Raw genomic sequence first — 25445 nt, forward strand, 5'->3', positions numbered from 1 at the left:
GAATCGCTGGAGCGGCGTCGCCGTCGGGGCCGCTCGGAGCGTTTGGAGCGTCTGGTGCGGCTGAACGAGCAGCGCTGCGGCCTCAGCCCCATCTACGGAGCTGAAGTGCTCGACTTCCTCACCCTGCCCCCCAAAAAACCCCCCCCGGGCAGCGCCCTGGGCAGGGCCGTGCTCGGAGTGCCCGACAGGTTCCAGATGATGAAGCCCCTGCTCGAAAGGTGGGTGCAAATTATGGAAATTCGGTGAAAATTTGGGAATTTTGGGGATTTTATTTGTATTTTTTTAGGATTTTTTTTGGGATTATTTGGTGATTTTTCAGATTTTTTTTCAGGATTTTTTTTTGGTTTTTTGGGGATTTTTTGAGGATTTTTTGGTGATTTTTCAGATTTTTTGGGATTTTTTTCAGATATTTTTGGGTATTTTTTTGGATTTTTTGGGGATTTTTTAGTAATTTTTTTTTTATTTTTATGGGATTTTTTTAGGATTTTTTAGTAATTTTTTGAGATTTTTTTAAAGATTTTTTGGGATTTTTTGAAAGTTTTTTAGTAATTTTTGGGGATTTTTTTGAGATTTTTTTGGGATTTTTTTGAGATTTTTTCAGGATTTTTTCGGGGTTTTTTTGGATTTTTTTCAGGGATTTTTTGGATTTTTTTTGAGATTTTTTCAGGTATTTTTTTGGATTTTTTGGGGATTTTTTAGTAATTTTTTTAGGAATTTTTGGGGATTTTTTGGGATTTTTTTAGGATTTTTTTGGGATTTTTTTAGGATTTTTTAGTAATTTTTTGAGATTTTTTTGGGATTTTTTGAGGGATTTTTTGGAATTTTTTTGAGATTTTTTTCTGGATTTTTTAGTAATTTTTTAGGAGTTTTTGGAGATTTTTTTGGTATTTTTTGAGATTTTTTTGAGATTTTTTAAGGAATTTTTAGGGATTTTTTGAGATTTTTTGGGGATTTTTTTTGTGATTTTTTTGGATTTTTTCAGGGATATTTTGGGAATTTTTTAAGGATTTTTTAGTAATTTTGGGGGATTTTTTGGGTATTTTTTACGTTTTTTTTTAAATTTTTTTCGGGGATTTTTTAGGATTTTTTTGCGATTTTTTGAGGATTTTTTGAGGATTTTTTGGGAGATTTTTGTGGGGTTTTTTGGGTAATTTTCAGGTAAGTTCAGGGCAGTTTTAGGGAAGTGCTCGACTTCCTCACCCTGCCCCCCAAAAAACCCCCCCCGGGCAGCGCCCTGGGCAGCGCCGTGCTCGGAGTGCCCGACAGGTTCCAGCTCATGAAGCCTCTGCTCGAAAGGTGGGTGGAAATTATGGATATTTGAGAATTTTGGTGAATTTTGGGGATTTTATTTGTATTTTTTTAGGATTTTTTTGGGGATTTTTTTGGGGTTTTTTAGGATTTTTGGGGGATTTTTTGGTGATTTTTCAGATTTTTTTTGGATTTTTTTTGAGGTTTTTTCGGGTCTTTTTTTGGATTTTTTTTGATTTTTTAGTAATTTTTTTGGATTTTTTAAGGATTTTTTCAGGATTTTTTAAGAATTTTTTTGGATTTTTTTGTAATTTTTTCAGAGATTTTTTAGGATATTTTCAGGGATATTTTTGGATTTTTTGAGGATTTTTTTAGTAATTTTTGGGGATTTTTTGAGGATTTTTTTGGGATTTTTGTGGATTTTTTCAGAATTTTTTGAGGGATTTTTTTTGATTCTTTAAGGATTTTTTAGTAATTTTTGGGGATTTTTTAAAGGATTTTTTGCAATTTTTTTGAGATTTTTTTCATGGATTTTTTGGGATTTTTTGGGGATTTTTTGGGATTTTGTTGTGATTTTTTTTGTGATTTTTTGGGATTTTTTCAGGGATATTTTGGGAATTTTTTAAGGATTTTTTAGTAATTTTTGGGGATTTTTTGGGTATTTTTTACGATTTTTTTAAAATTTTTTTCGGGGATTTTTTAGGATTTTTTGGGTGATTTTTTGAGGATTTTCTGAGGATTTTTTGGGAGATTTCTTGGAGATTTTTGTGGATTTTTGTGGGGTTTTTTGGGTAATTTTCAGGTAAGTTCAGGGCAGTTTTAGGGAAGTGCTCGACTTCCTCACCCTGCCCCCCAAAAAACCCCCCCCGGGCAGCGCCCTGGGCAGCGCCGTGCTCGGAGTGCCCGACAGGTTCCAGCTCATGAAGCCTCTGCTCGAAAGGTGGGTGCAAATTATGGAAATTTGGGTAATTTTGGGGAATTTTAGGGATTTTATTTGTATTTTTTAAAGATTTTTTGGGAGTTTTTTTGGGTTTTTTTAGGATTTTTTGGGGATTTTTAGGTGATTTTTCAGATTTTTTTTTTGATTTTTTTTTGAGATTTTTTCAGGTCTTTTTTTGGATTTTTGGGGGATTTTTTAGTAATTTTTTTATATTTTTTCGGGATTTTTTGGGATTTTTTTTTGATTTTTTCATGGATTTTTTGGGATTTTTTGAGGGATTTTTTGGCATTTTTTGAGGGTTTCTTAGTAATTTTGGGGGATTTTTTAAAGGATTTTTTGGGATTTTTTTGAGATTTTTTAGTAATTTTTTTAGGAATTTTTGGGATTTTTTGGGATTTTTTTGAGATTTTTCAGAGAATTTTTTAGGATTTTTTTGCGATTTTTTAAGGATTTTTTGAGGATTTTTTGGGAGATTTTTGTGGGGTTTTTTGGGTAATTTTCAGGTAAGTTCAGGGCAGTTTTAGGGAAGTGCTCGACTTCCTCACCCTGCCCCCCAAAAAACCCCCCCCGGGCAGCGCCCTGGGCAGCGCCGTGCTCGGAGTGCCCGACAGGTTCCAGCTCATGAAGCCTCTCCTTGAAAGGTGGGTGCAAATTATGGAAATTTGGGTAATTTAGGGATTTTTGGGGATTTTTTGGGATTTTTTTCAGATTTTTTTCGGGATTTTATTTGTATTTTTTTCGGATTTTTTTGGATTTTTTGGTGATTTTTCAGATTTTTTTGGATTTTTTTTGAGATTTTTTCAGGTAACTATTGGGAGATTTTTTGTGATTTTTTTAGGATTTTTTCAGGATTTTTTCAGGGGTTTTTTGAGATTTTTTTGAGATTTTTTAGGATTTTTTTTGGATTTTTTTAAGGATTTTTTAAGGGTTTTTTGAGGGATTTTTTTGGATATTTTCAGGGATTTTTTGGGATTTTTTCAAGGTTTTTTTGGGATTTTTTTGAGATTTTTTGGGATTTTCTTTTTTTGGGGGGGGATTTTTTTGAGATTTTTTGGGATTTTTAAGGGATTTTTTTTTTCAGGGATTTTTTGGGATTTTTTGAGGATCTTTTAGTAACTTTTAGGAAATTTTTAAAGGATTTTTGGGATTTTTTTGAGATTTTTTGGAGATTTTTTGAGGGATTTTTTGAGATTTTTTTCAGGGATATTTTGGGAATTTTTTGAGGGTTTTTTAGTAATATTTGGGGATTTTTATGGATTTTTTGGGATTTTTTTGAGATTTCTTCGTAGATTTTTTGGGATTTTTGGGGGGATTTTTTGGGAATTTTTTTATTTTTTCAGGGATTTTGTAGATTTTTTTTTTGAGGATTTTTTAGTAATTTTTTGGGATTTTTCTGAGATTTTTCAGGGATTTTTCAGGATTTTTTGAGGGATTTTTCAGGGATTTTTTAGGATTTTTGGGGGGATTTTTTGGGTATTTTTTGGGATTTTTTTCAGGGATTTTGTTTTTTTTTTTGAGGATTTTTTAGTCTATTTTTGGGGATTTTTTTCAGGTAATTTTGGGGATTTATTGGAATTTTTTTCTGATTTTTTTGCAGATTTTTTGATGGGTTTTTTGGGTTTTTGGGGGGTTTTTCAGGATTTTTTGGGACTTTTTTGGTTTTTTGGAATTTTTTAGTAATTTTTTTTAATAAATTTTGAGTAATTTTTAAAGAATTTTTGGAGAATTTTTTGGTAGTTTTTTTTGATTTTTTGGGAGATTTTTTAGAATTGTTTTTTTATTTTTGAGGGATTTTTTAGTAATTTTTTTAGTAAATTTTGGGGAAATTTTAAGGAATTTTTTGCAAATTTTGGGGGATTTTTAGGGTGATTTTTTGGGATTTTTCGGGAGTTTTGTTGGAATATTTTGGTGAATTTTTGAGGATTTTTTGGGAATTTTTTTTAGTTTTTGGGGATTTTTTAGTTAATATTTTTAGTAAATTTTGGGGAACTTTGGGGATTTTTTTCAGGAATTTTTCAGGACTTTTCTGAGATTTTTGGGGGATTTTTTTTTTGAGGGGGAAATTTTTTAGTAATTTTTGGTAAATTTTGGGAGATTTTTTGGGACTTTTTTGGAGGTTTTTTTGGATTTTTGGGAGATTTTTTAGGGGATTTTTTGGGGTTTTTTTGGAGGTTTTTTTAGGACTTTTTTGGGGGTTTGTTGGGAATTTTTGTGGATTTTTGGGGGTTTTTTTGGAGATTTTTTGTATTTTTTGGAATTTTTGGGGGATTTTTGGGGGGATTTTTTAGGGATTTTTTGATTTTTTTTTTCGATTTTTTGGGGTTTTCTGGGCATTTTTTTGGGATTTTTTGCAGACGCTTTTGAGACTTTTTGGGAATTTTTTGGGAAATTTTTTTGGAGATTTTTTTGGGATTTTTTTAGATTTTTAGGGGTTTTTTTTGAGGGTTTTTTGGGGATTTTTGGGGGGATTTTTGGGTAATTATTGGGAGATTTTTTGTGATTTTTGGGGGATTTTTTTGTGGGTTTTTTTGATTTTTTGGGGATTTTTTTGAGGTTTTTGGGGCATATTTTGGGGGGTTTTTTTGAAATTTTTGGGGGTTTTTTTGAGTTTTTTGAAGATGTTTTTGGTGGGTTTTTTTGTATTTTTCAGGGTTTTTTGGGGGGATTTTTTAATGAATTTTGGGGAGATTTTTGGGTAATTTTGGGGGTTTTGGGGGGATTTTTTGTAGGTTTTTTGGGATTTTGGGGGATTTTTTATTTTTTGGGGTTTTTCAGGATTTTTGGACATTTTTGGCAATTTTTGGGGGAATTAGTTACTTTTGGGGTGATTTTTTTGTAATTTTTGGTGAATTTGGGGGATTTTTTTTTATTTTTTGCCAAATTTTGGGAGAATTGAGTAATTTTGGGGGGGTCCAGGAATTTTTGGGGGCTCCCAATTTCCCCATAAAAGAAATTTTGGGTTTGTTTTTTTTGTTTTTGGGAGGAATTTTGGGGGTTTTGGGGTTTTTTAAGGAAAATTTTAATTCCAGATTTTTGGGAGGGGTCCCACATTGAGACCCCCAATTTGTGTCCCCACCCCTCTCCCCCAGATTTTTTTTGGGGGCTTCAGAATTCCTTTTTGGGGGGGAGGGGATTTTGGGGATTTTTGGGCTGATTTTGGGTGGGTTTTTTAGGTGATTTTTTTGGAATTTAAAGTCCAGGATTTTTTAGGGGGGGGTCCAAAATTTTTAGGGGTGTCCAGATTTATTTTTTTGGGGGGTTCAGTTTCTTTATTTTGGGGAGGAGGCTCAAAAATCTCCTTTTTTTGGTGTTTTGGAGGGGATTTTTTGGGGGAATTTCGAGCTCCAGATTTTTTTTGGGGGGTCCCCATGACCTGACCCCCCCAAATTTTGTCCCCCCCCTTTCCCAGATTCCTGGTGATGGAATTTGGGGGGGTTGGGTTAATTTTAGGGTCATTTTGGGGTCATTTTGGGGTCATTTTGGGTGTTTTTAAATGGATTTTTATGGGAATTTTTAGGAATTTCGGCTCCAAATTTTTTCTGGGATCTCCCCAAATTTTGACCCCCCGAATTTTGTGTCTCCCCCCCAGGTTTCTGGTGATGGAATTTGGGGTGATTTGGGTGGGTTTGGGTTGATTTTTGGCTTCATTTTGGGGTCATTTTGGGGTCATTTTGGCTGTTTCTGAGTGGATTTTTAGGAGAATTTTTAGGAATTTCGACTCCAAATTTTTTCTGGGATCTCCCCAAATTTTGACCCCCCGAATTTTGTGTCCCCCCCCAGGTTCCTGATACTGGAATTTGGGGGAAGGGTTGGGGTCATTTTGGGGTCATTTTGGGGTCATTTTGGGGTGGTTTGGGTGTTTTTGAACAGATTTTTATGGGAATTTTTAGGAATTTCGGCTCCACATTTTTTCTGGGATCTCCCCAAATTGTGATCCCCCGAATTTTGTGTGTCCCCCCCCCCGATTCCTGGTGATGGAATTTGTGGGGGGTTGGGATAATTTTGTGGTGATTTTTGGGGTCGTTTGGGGTCATTTTTGGGTCATTTTGGGTGTTTTTAAATGGATTTTTAGGGGGATTTTTAGGAATTTTGGCTCCACATTTTTTTTTTGGGGGGGGTCCCCATGACCTGACTTCCCTCTCCCCAATTTGTGTCCCCTCCTAGATTCCTGGTGCTGGAATTTGGAGGAATTTTGTGGGAGTTTTGGATTAATTTTGGGGTCATTTGGGGTCATTTGAGATCATTTTGGGTGTTTTTAAACAGATTTTTATGGGAATTTTTAGGAATTTCGGCTCCAAATTTTTTCTGAGATCTCCCCACGACCTAACCCCCCAAATTTTGTGTCCCCCCCCAGGTTCCTGGTACTGGAATTTGGGGGGAAGGTTGGGGTCATTTTGGGGTAATTTTGGGTCATTTTGGGGGGTTATTTTGGGGTCATTTTGGGTGTTTCTGAGCAGATTTTTACGGGGATTTTTAGGAATTTTGACTCCAAATTTTTTCTGGGATCTCCCCAAATTGTGACCCCTTGAATTTTGTGTCCCCCCCCAGGTTTTTGGTGATGGAATTTGAGGGAATCTGGGGTGGGTTGGATTACTTTTGGGGTGATTTTTGGGGTCATTTTTAGGGTCGTTTTGGGTGTTTTTAAACGGATTTTTACGGGAATTTTTAGGAATTTCGGCTCCAAATTTTTTCTGGGATCTCCCCAAATTTTGACCCCCCAAATTTTGTGTCCCCCCCCAGGTTCCTGGTGCTGGAATTTGGGGGAATTTTTGGGGTTTTTTGTATTAATTTTGGGGTGATTTTGGGGTGGTTTGGGTGTTTTTGAACAGATTTTTATGGGAATTTTTAGGAATTTCGGCTCCACATTTTTTCTGGGATCTCCCCAAATTTTGACCCTCTAAATTTTGTGTCCCCTCCCCAGGTTTCTGGTGATGGAATTTGGGGTGATTTGGGTGGGTTTGGGTTGATTTTTGGGGTCATTTTTAGGGTCATTTTGGGTGTTTCTGAGCAGATTTTTACGGGGATTTTTAGGAATTTCAGCTCCAAATTTTTTCGGGGATCTCCCCAAATTTTGACCTCCCGAATTTTGTGTCCCCCCTTTCCCAGATTCCTGGTGATGGAATTTGGGGGATTTGGGTGGGTTTGGGTTGATTTTTGGGGTCATTTTGGGGTAATTTTGTGTTGGTTTGGGTGTTCCTGAGCAGATTTTTACGGGAATTTTTAGGAATTTCTTAGGAATTTCGGCTCCAAATTTTTTCTGGGATCTCCCCAAATTGTGACCCCCCCAAATTTTGCGTTCCCTCTTTCCCAGGTTCCTGGTGACGGAATTTGGGGGAATTTTGGGGTGGTTTTTGGGTCATTTTGGGGGTGATTTTGAGATCATTTTGGGTGTTTTTAAACAGATTTTTACGGGAATTTTTAGGAATTTCGGCTCCAAATTTTTTCTGGGATCTCTTCACAACCTGACCCCCCGAATTTTGTGTCCCCCCCAGGTTCCTGGTGACGGTGCCCCCCGTGGCGTCCCGGGGGGTTTCCCTGCACAGCGCCCGCCCCCCGCCCTGGGGGCAGCGGCAGCGCCAGCGCCTCGAGCAGCGCCTGCTCCACCAGCTGGGGGGGCCCCTGGGGGGGCTCCTGGGGGGGCCCCGCACCCACTTCCCAGACCCCCGCCTCGTCCAGTACGACTGCGGTGAGTTTGGGGCCAAAAACCGGCATTTTGGGCAATTTCGATGAATTTTCGGTGAATTTTCGGTGAATTTTTGGTGAATTTTGGGGAATTTTTGAGGGGGTTTTGGGGGGCTTTGGGGGGATTTTTGGGGATTTGGTGGTGGGTTTTGGGTTTGGGAGGGATTTGGGTTGATTTTGGTCAATTTTGGTTGATTTTTGGGGCTTTTTTGGTGAATTTTGAGGGATTTTTGAGGGATTTTTGAAAGATTTTTGAGAGATTTTTGGGGCTGTTCTGGGGTATTTTTGGGGTGGATTTTGGGAGATTTGGGGGCATTTAGGGAGGATTTGGAGATCTTTGAGGTGTTTTTGGTTAATTTTGGGTGATTTTGGGGTGAATTTGGGAGGTTTTTGGGGTTAATTTTGGAGGGAAAGGTTTTTTTTGGGGGGGGGAGCAGCGCCTGCTCCACCAGCTGAGGCCCTGGGGCTCCTGGGGCCCCGCACCCACTTCCCAGACCCCCGCCTCGTCCAGTACGACTGCGGGGAGTTTGGGGACAAAAACCGGCATTTTGGGCAATTTTTAGGGTTTTCTTGTGAATTTTCCGTGAATTTTTGGTGAATTTTGGGGGATTTTTTAGGGCGTTTTCGGGGGGGTTGGAGCAATTTTTTGGGGGTTTGGGGGTGATTTTTGGGTTTGGGGGGGATTTGGGAGGGGTTTGGGTTGATTTGGGTCAATTTTGGTTGATTTTTGGGGTTTTTATAGTGAATTTTGGTGAATTTTGAGGGATTTTTGAGGGACTTTTGAAAGATTTTTGAGGAGATTTTTGAGAGATTTTGGGGGGGTTTTGGGGAATTTTTGGGGGGATTTGGGGAGATTTTGGGGATTTCAGGAGGGTTTGGGGATCTTCGAGGTGTTTTTGGTTAATTTTGGGTGATTTTGGGGTGAATTTGGGAGGTTTTTGGGGTTAATTTTGGAGGGAAAGGTTTTTTTTTTGGGGTGGGGGGAGCAGCGCCTGCTCCACCAGCTGGGGGGGCCCCTGGGGGGGCTCCTGGGGGGGCCCCGCACCCACTTCCCAGACCCCCGCCTCGTCCAGTACGACTGTGGTGAGTTTGGGGCCAAAAACCGGCATTTTGGGCAATTTCGGTGAATTTTTGTCAATTTTCGGTGAATTTTTGGGGGATTTTTTGGTGAATTTTGGGGATTTTTGAGGGCGTTTTGGGGGGAGTTTAGGAGGGATTTGGGGGTCCTGGGGGGTATTTTTTGGGTTTAGGGGAGATTTGAGGCATTTTTGGGGGTGGTTGAGTCAATTTTGGTCAATTTTGGGGGATTTTTGGGGTTTTTTTGGAGAATTTTTTAGGGATTTTTGAGGGAGTTTTGAAAGATTTTTGAGAGATTTTTAGGGCGATTTTGGGGTATTTTTGGGGGGATTTGGGAGATTTTGGGGAGATTTCGGGAGGATTTGGGGAACTTTGAGGTGTTTTTGGTTAATTTTGGGTGATTTTTGGCTGAATTTGGGGGATTTGGGTGATTTTGGGGTGATTTTGGTTGAATTTTGAGGGAGTTTTGAGAGATTTTTGAGGAAGTTTTGAGGGAGTTTTGGGTGGATTTGGGTGGGTTTTTGGGGTCTAGGGAGATTTTTGGGGGATTTAGGAGGGATTTGAGGGGGTTTTGGTCAATTTTGAGTGATTTTGGGGGTGATTTTTGGGCAATTTTGGTGAATTTTCGGTAAATTTTTGGTGAATTTTGGGGGATTTTTGAGGGGGTTTGGGGGGTTGGAGGGATTTTTGGGGATTTGGGGATTTTTGGGGTATGGGGGATTTGGGAGGGGTTTGGGTTGATTTGGGTTGATTTTGGTTGATTTTTGGGCAATTTTGGTTGAATTTTGAGGGATTTTTGAGAGTGATTTGAGAGATTTTTGAGGGAGTTTTAAGGGAGTTTGGGGGATTTTTGGGGGCTTAGGAGGTATTTGAGGGTTTTTGTTAAATTTTGAGTGATTTTTGGGGTGATTTTGTGGCAATTTTTAGGGTTTTTTTGTCAATTTTTGGTGAATTTTTAGTGAATTTTTGGTGAATTTTGAGAATTCTTTGGGGGATTGGGAGATTTTTGGGGGTTGGGGGTGATTTTGGGGTTTGGGGGGGATTTGGGAGGGGTTTGGGTCGATTTGGGTCAATTTTGGTTGATTTTTGGGGTGATTTTTGGACAATTTTGGTTGAATTTTGAGAGAGTTTTGAAGGATTTTGATGCTAATTTTGGGGGTTTTGAGAGGGATTGGGGGGATTTTTGGGGACTTCTGGGGGTGATTTTTGGGTTTGGGGGGGATTTGGGAGGGGTTTGGGTTGATTTGGGTCGATTTTGGTTGATTTTGGGGTGATTTTTGGGGTTTTTTTGGGGATTTTTGAGGGATTTTTGAGGGAGTTTTGAAGGATTTTGGAGGGGATTTTTGGGGGATTTTTGGGGGGATTTGGAGGGGTTTGAGGAGAATTTTGGGGTCTAGAAAGATTTTTGGGGGGGTTTAGGAGGGATTTGAGGGGTTTTTGGTAAATTTTGAGTGATTTTTGGGGTGATTTTGGCTGATTTCGGTGAATTTTCAGTGAATTCTTGGTGAATTTTGGGGGATTTTTTGGGTGGATTTGGGGGAGTTTAGGAGGGATTTGGGGACTTCTGGGGGTGATTTTTGGGTTTGGGGGGATTTGGGAGGGGTTTGGGTCGATTTTGGTCAATTTTGGTTGATTTTTGGGGTTTTTTTGGTGAATTTTGAGGAATTTTTGAGGGAGTTTTGAAGGATTTTTGAGGGGATTTTTGGGGGGGTTTGGGGGAGTTGGAGGGGTTTGAGGAGATTTTTGGGGTCTAGGGAGATTTTTTGGGGGGGTTAGGAGGAATTTGAGGGGGTTTTGGTAAATTTTGAGTGATTTTTGGGGTGATTTTAGCTGATTTCAGTGAATTTTCAGTGAAATTTTGGTCAATTTTGGGGGATCTTTGGGGGGGTTTTGGGGGAGGTTGAGAGGATTTTTGGGGATTTGGGGGTGATTTTGGGGTTTGGGGGGATTTGGGAGGGATTTGGGTCGATTTGGGTCGCTTTTGGTTGATTTGGGTCAATTTTGGGGTGATTTTTGGGCAATTTTGGTGATTTTTGAGGGATTTTTGAGAGGGATTTGAGAGATTTTTGAGGGAGTTTTAAGGGGGGTTTTGGGGGGATTTGGAGGGGTTTGAGAAGATTTTTGGGGTCTAGGGAGATTTTTGGGGGGTTTAGGAGGAATTTGAGGGGTTTTTGGTAAATTTTGAGTGATTTTTGGGGTGATTTGTGTGGCAATTTTTAGGGTTTTTTTGTCAATTTTCGGTGAATTTTTAGTGAATTTTTGGTGAATTTTGAGAATTCTTTGGGGGGGGGTTGAGGGGATTTTTGGGGATTTGGGGGTGATTTTTGGGTTTGAGGGGGATTTGGGAGGGGTTTGGGTCAATTTGGGTTGATTTGGGGGCAATTTTTGGGCGATTTTTGGCTTTTTTTGGTAAATTTTGAGAGGGATTTGAGAGATTTTTGGGGGTTTGAGGGGGATTTGGGTGGATTTTTGGGGTCTGGGAGATTAAACCCCTCAACCCCCCCAGTGACCCCAGTTTTGGGGGGATTGAGGATTTTTGGGGGTTTGAGTTGATTTTTGGGTTTGGGGGGGATTGAGGGATTTGGGTCAATTTTGGGTGATTTTGGGGCGATTTTTGGGTGATTTTTGGCTTTTTTTGGTGAATTTTGAGGGATTTTTGAGAAGGACTTGAGAGATATTTGAGGGGAAATTTGGAGAGGATTTGGGGGGGATTTTGGGGGTTTAGGGGGCCTACAGTGGATATGGGGTCGATTTGAGGGGTTTTTGGTTGATTTTTGGGGTGATTTTGGGCTGATTTTGGCGATTGTCTCCTCACCTGTCCCCCTCCCCCATGCAGGTAAACTGCAGATGTCCTCAAATCCCCTTCAAATACCCTCAAATCCCCTCAAACCCCCCAAATCTCCCCAAATCCCCCCAACCCTCCCCCAGGTGCCCCCAGGTGACCCAAATCCCCTCAAATCTCCTCACCCCCCCAAATCCCCTCAACCCCCCTAACTCTCCCCAAATCCCCTCAAACCCCCAAATCCCCTCAAACCCCCTAACTCGTCCCAACTCCCCAAATCCCCCCAAACCCCTCCCTGGTCCTCACCTGGCACACCTGGGACCTTACCTGGGTCATCTGGAACCCACCTGGGACTCACCTGAGACCCCCAAAACCCCACCTGGGACACCCAAATCCCCCAAATCCCCCTCAAACCCCCCTCAACTCCCCCTCAATCCCCCAAATCCCTCAACCCTCCCATCCCCTCAAACCCCCCAAATCCCCTCACTCTCCCCCAATCCTCCCCTAAATCTTCCTCAACCCCCAAATCCCCTCAAACCCCTCAAACCTCCTCAACCCTCCCAAATCTCCCCTCAATCCTCCCAAATTCCCCAAATGATCCTCAAACCCTCAACCCCCTCAAATCCCCCAAATCCCCTCAAACTTGTCCACATCCTACTTGACCCCTTCCAAATCCCCCTCAAACCCCCAATCCCCTCAAACCCCCAAATCCCTCCCCAAATCCCCTCAATCTCTCAAATCCCCTCAATCTCTCCCAAATCCTCAACCCCTCAACCCCCCCAAATCCTCCTCAAATCTCTCAAACCCTCAACTCCCCTCAATCCCCCAAACCCCCTCAAATTCCCCCAGGTGCCCCAATTGACCAAATTTCCCAAATCCTCGAATCCCCAAATCCTCTCAAGTCCCTCAATCCCCTCAGCCTCAAATCTCTCAAACTCCCAAATCCCTCACCTTCCCAAATCCCCCAGGTGCCCCCCCAGGTGACCCCCTGTCCCCCTGTGCCCCTCAGGTAAGCTGCAGACCCTGGACGTGCTGCTGCGGGGGCTGAAGGCGGGCGGGCACCGCGTGCTCATCTTCACGCAGATGACGCGGATGCTCGACGTGCTGGAGCGGTTCCTCACCTTCCACGGGCACCTCTACCTGCGCCTCGACGGCTCCACCCGCGTGGAGCAGAGACAGGTGAGACCAGGGGGCTTGGGGGCTTGAGGGGGATTTGAGGGGACTTGAGGGGATTTGTTAAGGGGATTTGGGGGTTTGAGGGGATTTGGGAGGAGTTGAGGGGGATTTGGGGGCTTGAGGGGATTTGGGGGGATTGGGGATTTGGGGGATTTGGGGGATTTTTGGGGGTCTCAGGTGGGGCTCTTGGGAGTCTCAGGTGAGTCCCAGGTGGGTTCCAGATGACCCAGGTGAGGTCTCAGGTGTGCCAGGTGAGACCAGGGAGGGGTCTGAGGGGGATTTGGGGGGTTTGAGGGGATTTGAGGGGCTTTGGGTGTCCCAGGTGGGGTTTTTGGGTCTCAGGTGAGTCCCAGTTGGACCCAGGTGGAGTCCCAGGTGGGTTCCAGATGACCCAGGTAAGGTCTCAGTTGTGCCAGGTGAGGACCAGGGAGGGGTTTGGGGGATTTTGGGGGAGTTTGGGGGATTTGTGGGGGTTTGAGGGGATTTGAGGGGATTTGGGGGATTTGAGGGGGATTTGGGGGTCTCAGGTGAGGCTTCTCACCTTCCACGGGCACCTCTACCTGCGTCTCGACGGCTCCACCGCGTGGAGCAGAGACAGGTGAGGGTTTGAGGGGGATGGGTTGGGGGTTTGAGGGGATTTGATGGGGATTTGGGGGTTTGGGGTCTCAGCTGAGGCTTCCTCACCTTCCACGGGCACCTCTACCTGCGCTCGACGGCTCCACCCGCGTGGAGCAGAGACAGGTGAGGTCACCTGGCCTCCCAGGGGGTTTGAGGGGATTTGGGGGTTTGAGGGGGATTTGGGGGTTTGAGGGGATTTGGGGGTTTTGGGTGTCCCAGGTGGAGTTTTGGGGTCTCAGGTGAGTCCCAGGTGGGTTCCAGGTGACCCAGGTGAGGTCTCAGATGTGCCAGGTGAGACCAGGAGGGGTTTGGAGGTTTGGGGGATTTGGGGGGTTTGAGGGGGTTTGGGGGATTTGGGGGCTTGAGGGGATTTGGGGGATTTGGAGGGGTTTGGGGGATTTGGGGTCTCAGGTGAGACTTCCTCACCTTCCACGGGCACCTCTACCTGCGCTCGACGGCTCCACCCGCGTGGAGCAGAGACAGGTGAGGTCACCTAGCCTCCCAGGGGGTTTGAGGGGATTTGGGGGGTTTCAGGGGATTTGGGGGGATTTGGGGGATTTCAGGTGTCCCAGGTGGGGTTTTGGGGTCTCAGGTGAGTCCCAGGTGGGTTCCAGATGACCCAGGTGAGGTCTCAGATGTCCTAGGTGAGACCAGGGAGGGGTTTGGGGGGTTTTGGGGGATTTGGGGGGTTTGAGGGGGATTTGGGGGTTTGAGGGGGATTTGGGGGATTTCGGGTGTCCCAGGTGAGGTTTTGGGGTCTCAGGTGAGTCCCAGGTGACTCAGGTGAGATCTCAGATGTGCCAGGTGAGACCAGGAGGGGTTTGAGGGGGATTTGGGGGGTTGAGGGGATTTGGGGGGTTTGGGGGTTTTAGGGGGATTTGGGGGTTTGAGGGGTTTGAGGGGATTTGGGGGATTTAGGTCTCAGGTGAGGCTTCCTCACCTTCCACGGGCACCTCTACCTGACGCTCGACGGCTCCACCCGGCTGTGGAGCAGAGACAGGTGAGGTCACCTGAGCTCCCAGGGGGTTTGAGGGGATTTGGGGGTTTTGGGGAGGTTTGAGGGGGATTTGGGGGTTTGAGGGGGTTTTGGGGGTTTTGGGTGTCCCAGGTGAGTCCCAGGTGGGTTCCAGATGACCCAGGTAAGGTCTCAGGTGTGCCAGGTGAGACCAGGAGGGTTTGAGGGGAATTTGGGGGTTTGAAGGGGATTTGGGGGTTTGAGGGGAATTTGGGGGTTTGAGGGGATTTGAGGGGATTTGAGGGGGTTTGGGGGATTGAGGGGATTTGGGGGTTTGAGGGGATTTGGGGGGATTTGAGGGGAGCTTGGGGGATTTGAGGGGATTTGGGGGTTTGAGGGGATTTGGGGAGGTTTGAGGGGATTTGGGAGGTTTGAGGGGGATTTGGGGGTTTGATGGGGATTTGGGGGTTTGATGAGATTTGGGGGTTTGAGGGGGATTTGGGGGGGTTTGATGGGGATTTGGGGAGGTTTTGGGTGTCCCAGGTAGGGTTTTGGGGGTCTCAGGTGAGTCCCAGTTGACCCAGGTGAGGTCTCAGGTGGGTTCCAGGTGGTCTCAGATGGTCCCCCAGATGACTCAGGTGAGCACCCAGGTGTGCCAGGTGATCACTTGGGTGCTCAGGAGCCCCCCAGGTGCCCCCCAGGTGCCCCCCAGGTGAGCACCCACGTGCTCAGGAGCCCCCCAGGTGCCCCCCAGGTGCCCCCCAGGTGCCCCCCTGCCCTCACCTGTCCCCACCTGTCCCCCCAGGCGCTGATGGAGCGCTTCAACGCCGACAAGCGCATCTTCTGCTTCATCCTCTCCACGCGCAGCGGCGGCGTCGGCGTCAACCTGGCAGGTGAGGGACGCCCCTCCCCCCCCTCCTGGGGGTCACCTGGGCATGAGGGACCCACCTGGGGCTCACCTGGGACTCACCTGGACCCACCTGGGGCTCACCTGGCAGGTGCCGACACCGTCGTGTTCTACGACAGCGACTGGAACCCCACCATGGACGCGCAGGCGCAGGACAGGTGTCACCGCATCGGCCAGACCCGAGACGTCCACATCTACAGGTGAGCCTGGACACACCTGGGATACACCTGGGATCATTTACACACACCTGGAATCATTTACACACACCTGGGCACACCTGGAGTCATTTACACACACCTGGGATCATTTACACACACCTGGGATCATTTACACACACCTGGGATCATTTACACACACCTGGGGGCATTGACACACACCTGGGATCATTTACACACACCTGGGATCATTTACACACACCTGGGATCATTTACACACACCTGGAATCATTTACACACACCTGGGACACACCTGGAATCATTTACACACACCTGGGGGCATTTACACACACCTGGGATACACCTGGAATCATTTACACACACCTGGGACACACCTGGGGGCATTTACACACACCTGGAATCATTTACACACACCTGGAATCATTTACACACACCTGGGATCATTTACACACACCTGGGGGCATTTACACACACCTGGGATCATTTACACACACCTGGGATCATTTACACACACCTGGGGGCATTTACACACACCTGGGATCATTTACACACACCTGGGACACACCTGGAATCATTTACACACACCTGGGATCATTTACACACACCTGGGATCATTTACACACACCTGGGATCATTTACACACACCTGGGATCATTTACACACACCTGGGATCATTTACACACACCTGGGGGCATTTACACACACCTGGGATCATTTACACACACCTGGGATCATTTACACACACCTGGGATCATTTACACACACCTGGGATCATTTACACACACCTGGGATCATTTACACACCTGGGGGCATTTACACACCTGGGATCATTTACACACACCTGGGATCATTACACACACCTGGGATCATTTACACACACCTGGGATCATTTACACACACCTGGAGCATTTACACACACCTGGGATCATTTACACACACCTGGGATCATTTACACACACCTGGGGGCATTTACACACACCTGGGATCATTTACACACACCTGGGATCATTTACACACACCTGGGATCATTTACACACACCTGGAATCATTTACACACACCTGGAATCATTTACACACACCTGGGATCATTTACACACAGCTGGGATCATTTACACACACCTGGGATCATTTACACACACCTGGGGGCATTTACACACACCTGGGATCATTTACACACACCTGGAATCATTTACACACACCTGGAATCATTTACACACACCTGGGATCATTTACACACACCTGGGATCATTTACACACACCTGGGATCATTTACACACACCTGGGGCATTTACACACACCTGGGATCATTTACACACACCTGGGATCATTTACACACACCTGGGATCATTGACACACACCTGGGATCATTTACACACACCTGGGGCATTTACACACACCTGGGATCATTTAACACACCTGGGATCATTTACACACACCTGGGATCATTTACACACACCTGGGGGCATTTACACACACCTGGGATACACCTGGCAGATGGTGACACCATCGGCCAGACCATGACATCCACATCTACAGTGAGAACACACCTGGGATCATTGACACACACCTGGGATACACCTGGATCATTTACACACACCTGGAATCATTTACACACACCTGGGATCATTTACACACACCTGGGATCATTTACACACACCTGGGATCATTTACACACACCTGGAATCATTTACACACACCTGGGATCATTTACACACACCTGGGATCATTTACACACACCTGGGGCATTCACACACCTGGGATCATTTACACACCTGGGATCATTTACACACACCTGGAATCATTTACACACACCTGGGATCATTTACACACACCTGGGATCATTTACACACACCTGGAATCATTTACACACACCTGGGATACACCTGGAATCATTTACACACACCTGGGATCATTTACACACACCTGGGATCATTTACACACACCTGGGATCATTTACACACCTGGGATCATTTACACACACCTGGGGCATCTACACACACCTGGGATCATTTACACACACCTGGGATCATTTACACACACCTGGAATCATTTACACACACCTGGGATCATTTACACACACCTGGGACACACCTGGGGGCATTTACACACACCTGGGATCATTTACACACACCTGGGAGCATTTACACACACCTGGGATCATTTACACACACCTGGGATCATTTACACACACCTGGGATCATTTACACACACCTGGGATACACCTGGAATCATTTACACACACCTGGGATCATTTACACACACCTGGGGGTATCTACACACACCTGGGATCATTTACACACACCTGGGATCATTTACACACACCTGGGATACACCTGGAATCATTTACACACACCTGGGGGCATTTACACACACCTGGGGGCATTTACACACACCTGGAATCATTTACACACACCTGGGATCATTTACACACACCTGGGATACACCTGAGGCCACACCTGGCCAGGTGAGAGCCACACCCGAGGCCACACCCGAGGTCACACCCGAGCGCCCTGTGGCTCCCTCACCTGCCCACCTTGTGGTTGGGAGGTCACCTTGGGGTGTCAGGGAAGGTGCCACCTGCTCCAGGTGAGCTCACCTGTGCCCCCCTCACCTGGGCAGGTTGATCAGCGAGCGGACGGTGGAGGAGAACATCCTGAAGAAAGCCAATCAGAAGAGGATGTTGGGGGACATGGCCATCGAGGGGGGCAACTTCACCACTGCCTACTTCAAACAGGTAACACACCTGGACAGGTGACACACCTGGACAGGTGAGATGGGATGGGATGGGATGGGATGGGATGGGATGGGACAGGTGACACACCTGAACAGGTGAGATGGGATGGGATGGGATGGGATGGGATGGGATGGGATGGGACAGGTGGGACAGGTGGGACAGGTGAGATGGGACAGGTGAGATGGGATGGGATGGGATGGGATGGGACAGGTGGGACAGGTGGGACAGGTGGGACAGGTGGGGCCATGGCCATCGAGGGAAGCAACTCCACCACCGCCACTAAACAGGTAAATCACACCTGGACAGGTGAGATGGACAGGGGATGGGAGATGGATGGGATGGATGGGATGGGATGGATGGGATGGATGGGATGGGATGGATGGATGGGACAGGTGGACAGGTGAGGGGATTGATGGGATGGGATGCCGATGGGCATGGCGATGGGATGCATCGATCGCACCAGACAGGTGACACACCTGGACAGGTGAGATGGGATGGGATGGATGGGATGGGATGGATGGGATGGGATGGGATGGGATGGGATGGGATGGGATGGGACAGGTGGGACAGGTGGGACAGGTGGGGCCATGGCCATCACGAGGGGCAACTTCACCACCGCCTACTTCAAACTGAGGCAACACACCTGGACAGGTGAGATGGGATAGGATGGGATGGGATGGGATGGGATGGGATGGGATGGGATGGGATGGGATGGGACAGGTGGGACAGGTGGGACAGGTGGGGACAGTGAGATGAGATGGGATGGATGGGATGGATGGATGGGACAGGTGGGACAGGTGGGACAGGTGGGCCATGGCCATCGAGGGGGCAACTTCACCACCGCCTACTTGCAAACAGGCAAACACACCTGGACAGGTGAGATGGGATGGGATGGGATGGGATGGGATGGGATGGGATGGGATGGGATGGGATGGGATGGGATGGGATGGGATGGGATGGGACAGGTGGGGACAGGTGGGACAGGTGGGACAGGTGAGATGGAGATGGGATGGGATGGATGGGATGGATGATGGGATGGGATGGATGGGATAGGATGGGACAGGTGGGACAGGTGCAGGTGACAGGTGGGGCCATGCACATCGAGGGGGCAACTTCACCACCGCCTCACTGCAAACAGGTGCAACACACCTGGACAGGTGAGATGGATGGGATGGAGATGGGATGGGATGGGATGGGATGGGGATGGGACAGGTGGGACAGGTGGGACAGGTGGGGCCATGGCCATCGAGGGGGCAACTTCACCACTGCCTACTGCAAACAGGCAACACACCTGGACAGGTGACGATGGGATGGGATGGGATGGGATGGGATGATGGGATGGGATGGGATGGGATGGGATGGATGGGACAGGTGGGACAGGTGGACAGGTGGGCCATGGCCATCGAGGGGGCAACTTCACCACCGCCTACTGCAAACAGGTAACACACCTGGACAGGTGAGATGGGATGGGATGGGATGGGATGGGATGGGATGGGATGGGATGGGACAGGTGGGACAGGTGGGACAGGTGGGGCCATGGCCATCGAGGGGGCAACTTCACCACCGCCTACTGCAAACAGGTAACACACCTGGACAGGTGAGATGGGATGGGATGGGATGGGATGGGATGGATGGGATGGGATGGGATGGGTGGGACAGGTGGGACAGGTGGGACAGGTGGGGCCATGGCCATCGAGGGGGGCAACTTCACCACCGCCTACTGCAAACAGGTAACACACCTGGACAGGTGAGATGGGATGGGATGGGATGGGATGGGATGGGATGGGATGGGATGGGATGGGGATGGGACAGGTGGGACAGGTGGGACAGGTGGGGCCATGGCCATCGAGGGGGCAACTTCACCACCGCCTACTGCAAACAGGTAACACACCTGGACAGGTGAGATGGGACAGGTGAGATGGGATGGGATGGGATGGATGGGATGGGATGGGATGGGATGGGATGGGATGGGATGGGACAGGTGGGACAGGTGGGACAGGTGGGCCATGGCCATCGAGGGGGCAACTTCACCACCGCCTACTGCAAACAGGTAACACACCTGGACAGGTGAGATGGGATGGGATGGGATGGGATGGGATGGGATGGGATGGGATGGGACAGGTGGGACAGGTGGGGCCATGGCCATCGAGGGGGCAACTTCACCACCGCCTACTGCAAACAGGTAACACACCTGGACAGGTGACACCTGGGACAGGTGAGATGGGATGGGATGGGATGGGATGGGATGGGATGGGATGGGATGGGATGGGACAGGATGGGACAGGTGGGACAGGTGGGGCCATGGCCATCGAGGGGGCAACTTCACCACCGCCTACTGCAAACAGGTAACACACCTGGACAGGTGAGATGGGATGGGATGGGATGGGATGGGATGGGATGGGATGGGATGGGACAGGATGGTGGGACAGGTGGGACAGGTGGGGCCATGGCCATCGAGGGGGCAACTTCACCACCGCCTACTGCAAACAGGTAACACACCTGGACAGGTGAGATGGGACAGGTGAGATGGGATGGGATGGGATGGGATGGGATGGGATGGGATGGGATGGGATGGGATGGGATGGTGACAGGTGGGACAGGTGGGACAGGTGAGGCCATGGCCATCGAGGGGGGCAACTTCACCACCGCCTACTGCAAACAGGTAACACACCTGGACAGGTGACACACCTGGGACAGGTGAGATGGGATGGGATGGGATGGGATGGGATGGGATGGGATGGGATGGGACAGGTGGGACAGGTGGGACAGGTGGGGCCATGGCCATCGAGGGGGGCAACTTCACCACCGCCTACTGCAAACAGGTAACACACCTGGACAGGTGAGATGGGATGGGATGGGATGGGATGGGATGGGATGGGATGGGATGGATGGGACAGGTGGGACAGGTGGGGCCAGGTGGCCATCGAGGGGGCAACTTCACCACTGCCTACTGCAAACAGGTAACACACCTGGACAGGTGAGATGGGATGGGATGGGATGGGATGGGATGGGATGGGATGGGATGGGATGGGATGGACAGGTGGGACAGGTGGGCAGGGCCATGGCCATCGAGGGGGGCAACTTCACCACTGCCTACTGCAAACAGGTAACACACCTGGACAGGTGAGATGGGACATGGGATGGGATGGGATGGGATGGGATGGGATGGGATGGGATGGGATGGGATGGGATGGGATGGGACAGGTGGGACAGGTGGGACAGGTGGGACAGGTGGGGCCATGGCCATCGAGGGGGGCAACTTCACCACTGCCTACTGCAAACAGGTAACACACCTGGACAGGTGAGATGGGATGGGATGGGATGGGATGGGATGGGATGGGATGGGATGGGATGGGATGGGATGGATGGGACAGGTGGGACAGGTGGGACAGGTGGGGCCATGGCCATCGAGGGGGCAACTTCACCACTGCCTACTGCAAACAGGTAACACACCTGGACAGGTGAGATGGGACAGGTGAGATGGGATGGGATGGGATGGGATGGGATGGGATGGGATGGGATGGGATGGGATGGGACAGGTGGGACAGGTGGGACAGGTGGGGCCATGGCCATCGAGGGGGCAACTTCACCACTGCCTACTGCAAACAGGTAACACACCTGGACAGGTGAGATGGGATGGGATGAGGATGGGATGGGATGGGATGGGATGGGATGGGACAGGTGGGACAGGTGGGGCCATGGCCATCGAGGGGGGCAACTTCACCACTGCCTACTTCAAACAGGTAACACACCTGGACAGGTGAGATGGGATGGGATGGGATGGGATGAGATGGGATGGGACAGGTGAGATGGGATGGGATGGGATGGGATGGGATGGATGGACAGGTGGACAGGTGAGATGGGATGGGATGGATGATGGGATGGGATGGATGGGATGGGATGGGATGGGATGGGATGGAGATGGGATGGGATGGGACAGGTGGGACAGGTGGGGCCATGGCCATCGAGGGGGCAACTTCACCACCGCCTACTGCAAACAGGTAACACACCTGGACAGGTGAGATGGGATGGGATGGGATGGGATGGGATGGATGGGATGTGGATGGGATGGGATGGGATGGACAGGTGGGACAGGTGGGACAGGTGGGCCATGGCCATCGAGGGGGCAACTTCACCACTGCCTACTGCAAACAGGTAACACACCTGGACAGGTGAGATGGGATGGGATGGGATGGATGGGATGGGATGGGATGGATGGGACAGGTGGGACAGGTGGGACAGGTGGGGCCATGGCCATCGAGGGGGGCAACTTCACCACCGCCTACTGCAAACAGGTAACACACCTGGACAGGTGAGATGGGATGGGATGAGATGAGATGGGATGGGATGGGATGGGATGGGATGGGATGGGATGGGATGGATGGGATGGGATGGGACAGGTGGGACAGGTGGGACAGGTGGGGCCATGGCCATCGAGGGGGGCAACTTCACCACCGCCTACTGCAAACAGGTAACACACCTGGACAGGTGACACACCTGGACAGGTGAGATGGATGGATGGGATGGGATGGGATGGGATGGGATGGGATGGGATGGGATGGGATGGATGGGACAGGTGGGACAGGTGGGGCCATGGCCATCGAGGGGGGCAACTTCACCACTGCCTACTGCAAACAGGTAACACACCTGGACAGGTGAAGACTGGGATGGGATGGGATGGGATGGGATGGGATGGGATGGGACAGGTGGGACAGGTGGGGCCATGGCCATCGAGGGGGGCAACTTCACCACCGCCTACTGCAAACAGGTAACACACCTGGACAGGTGAGATGGGATGAGATGGATGGGATGGGATGGGATGGGATGGGATGGGATGGGATGGGATGGTGACAGGTGGGACAGGTGGGACAGGTGGGGCCATGGCCATCGAGGGGGCAACTTCACCACCACCTACTGCAAACAGGTAACACACCTGGACAGGTGACACTGGGACAGGTGAGATGGGATGGGATGGGATGGGATGGGATGGGATGGGATGGGATGGGACAGGTGGGACAGGTGGGACAGGTGGGACAGGTGGGCCATGGCCATCGAGGGGGCAACTTCACCACTGCCTACTGCAAACAGGTAACACACCTGGACAGGTGAGATGGGATGGGATGGGATGGGATGGGATGGGATGGGATGGGATGGGATGGGATGGGATGGGACAGGTGGGGACAGGTGGGACAGTGGGCCATGGCCATCGAGGGGGCAACTTCACCACTGCCTACTGCAAACAGGTAACACACCTGGACAGGTGACACACCTGGGACAGGTGAGATGGGATGGGATGGGATGGGATGGATGGGATGGGATGGGATAGGATGGGATGGGATGGGACAGGTGGGACAGGTGGAGGACATAGCCATCGAGGGAGGCAACTTCACCACTGCCATAACTGTAAACAGGTAACACACCTGGACATTGACCGCACCTGGGACAGGTGAGATGAGATAGGATTAGGATAGATGATAGGATAGGATGGGATAGGATGGGGCAGGTAGAGATGGGACAGGTGGGACAGGTGGGACAGGTGGAGCCCATGGCCATCGAGGGGCAACTTCACCACCGCCACTGCAACAGGTAGCACACCTGGACAGGTGAAGATGGGATAGGATGAGATGTGGATGGGATGGGATGGGATGGGATGGGATGGGATGGGATGGGATGAGATAGGATGGATGGGATGGGATGGCACAGGTGGGACAGGTAGATGGGACAGAATGAGATGGGACAGAGTGAGATGAGAGCAGATAGATGGCCCATAGAGTGGGATAGGATAGTAGATAGAGACAGGTGAGACAGGATGGACAGGTAGGATGTCCTCAACCCCTCAGAGTGTCCCAGGTGTCCCCAACCCCCCAGGTATCCCCAACTCTCTCAGGTGTCCCCAACCCCCCCAGGTGACCCCATTTCTGTCCCCTCCCCCAGCAAACGATCCGGGAGCTGTTCGACATGAGCCCCGACGGGGACAAGGACGGGGACGGGGACCCCAAAGGTGACCCCAAAGGTGACCCCAAAGGAGACCCCAAAGGAGACCCCAAAGGTGACCCCAGAGGTGACCCCAAGGACAGGGGGGACATCAGAGGGGACCCCCCGAGGACGAGGAGGACGCGGCGGCCACGAGGGGCACCCACATCCTGGAGCAGGTGAGGGGACAGCAGGTGAGGGCACCCACCCCCCCCAGGGGGGCACCTGGGTGACAGCAGGGTCACCTGTGGGACCTCAGGGTCACCTGTGGGACCTCAGAGTCACCTGTGTGACCTCAGGGTCACCTGTGTCACCTGTGTGACCTCAGAGTCACCTATGGGACCTCAGGGTCACCTGTGTGACCTCAGGGTCACCTGTCACCTGTGTGACCCCTGTGTGATCTCTGTGACCTCAGTGTCACCTGGGTGACATCACGGTCACCTGTGGGACCTCAGGGTCACTGTGTGTGACCCCTGTGTGACCTCTGTGACCTCAGGGTCACCTGGGTGACATCAGGGTCACCTGTGTGACCTCAGTGTCACCTGTGTCACCTGTGTCATCTCAGGGTCACCTGTGTGACCCCAGGGTCACCTGTGTCGTGAATTTGAGGGATTTTTGGAGGGAGTTTTGGAAGGATTTTTGAGGGGTCTTTCAGAGGCTTTTGGGGGTTTTGGGGATTTTTTGGGGGATTTTTGGGGATTTCAGGAGGGTTTGGGGATCTTTGAGGTGTTTTTGGTGAATTTTGGGTGATTTTGGGGTGAATTTGGGAGGTTTTGGGTTAATTTTGGGGTAAAGGTTTTTTAGGGCGGAGCAGTGCTGCTCCACCATTGGCTGGGGGAGCCTGGGGGCTCTGGGGCCCCGCCCACTCTTCCCAGACCCCGCCTCGTCCAGTACGACTGCGGGGAGTTTGGGAGCGAAAATCGGCATTTTGGGCAATTTTGGGGATTTTCGGTGAATTTTGGTGAATTTTGGTGAATTTTGGGGGATTTTTAGGGGGTTTGGGGAATTTAGGGGGATTTGGGGGTCCTGGGGTATTTTTGGGGTTTAGGGGGATTTGAGGGATTTTGGGGTTGTTTGGAAAATTTTGGTCAATTTGGGTGATTTTTGGGCAATTTCGTGAATTTTTGGGGAATTTTGGGGATTTTTGGTGAATTTTGGGAATTTCTTTGGGGGGTTG

General features: G+C 48.9%; 1 protein-coding gene and 1 long non-coding RNA gene across 28 annotated transcripts; one reads left to right on the forward strand and one right to left on the reverse strand.

The window, feature by feature from the left end:
- Window positions 1-6: 6 nt before the first annotated feature.
- Window positions 7-24466, forward strand: LOC126651470 (helicase SRCAP-like). Its single transcript, XM_050337388.1, has 7 exons — window positions 7-218; window positions 7681-7874; window positions 12739-12908; window positions 15284-15364; window positions 15470-15585; window positions 18181-18295; window positions 24230-24466. Exons 1-7 carry the CDS (start codon window positions 196-198, stop codon window positions 24449-24451), a joined length of 921 nt encoding a protein of 306 aa, XP_050193345.1. The 5' UTR covers window positions 7-195; the 3' UTR covers window positions 24452-24466.
- LOC126651471 (uncharacterized) lies at window positions 15602-17874 on the reverse strand. Of its 27 annotated transcripts, none has more exons than XR_007631723.1 (7): window positions 17713-17757; window positions 16900-16919; window positions 16681-16720; window positions 16481-16580; window positions 16187-16286; window positions 15996-16095; window positions 15671-15722 (listed from the first exon to the last, which is right to left on the reverse strand). It is a non-coding gene; the product is annotated as an uncharacterized LOC126651471 (long non-coding RNA). The 27 variants fall into 27 exon arrangements; XR_007631721.1 differs by lacking the exon at window positions 17713-17757 and adding an exon at window positions 16978-17022; XR_007631717.1 differs by lacking the exon at window positions 16900-16919 and having other exon boundaries at window positions 16187-16266; window positions 16681-16780; window positions 17753-17874.
- Window positions 24467-25445: the final 979 nt, after the last annotated feature.

The sequence above is a fragment of the Myiozetetes cayanensis genome, unplaced genomic scaffold (genome assembly GCF_022539395.1).
Source record: "Myiozetetes cayanensis isolate MyiCay16 unplaced genomic scaffold, myiCay2020 scf620, whole genome shotgun sequence".
Lineage (NCBI taxonomy): Eukaryota > Metazoa > Chordata > Aves > Passeriformes > Tyrannidae > Myiozetetes > Myiozetetes cayanensis.

Coding starts and splice junctions, on each gene's coding strand:
- LOC126651470 (XM_050337388.1), top strand. CDS start 196: ATGATGAAGCCCCTGCTCGAAAG. Junction 219..7,680: donor ATGAAGCCCCTGCTCGAAAG/GTGGGTGCAAAT, acceptor TGTCCCCCCCAG/GTTCCTGGTGACGGTGCCCC. Junction 15,365..15,469: donor GCGGCGGCGTCGGCGTCAAC/CTGGCAGGTGAG, acceptor CCTGGGGCTCAC/CTGGCAGGTGCCGACACCGT.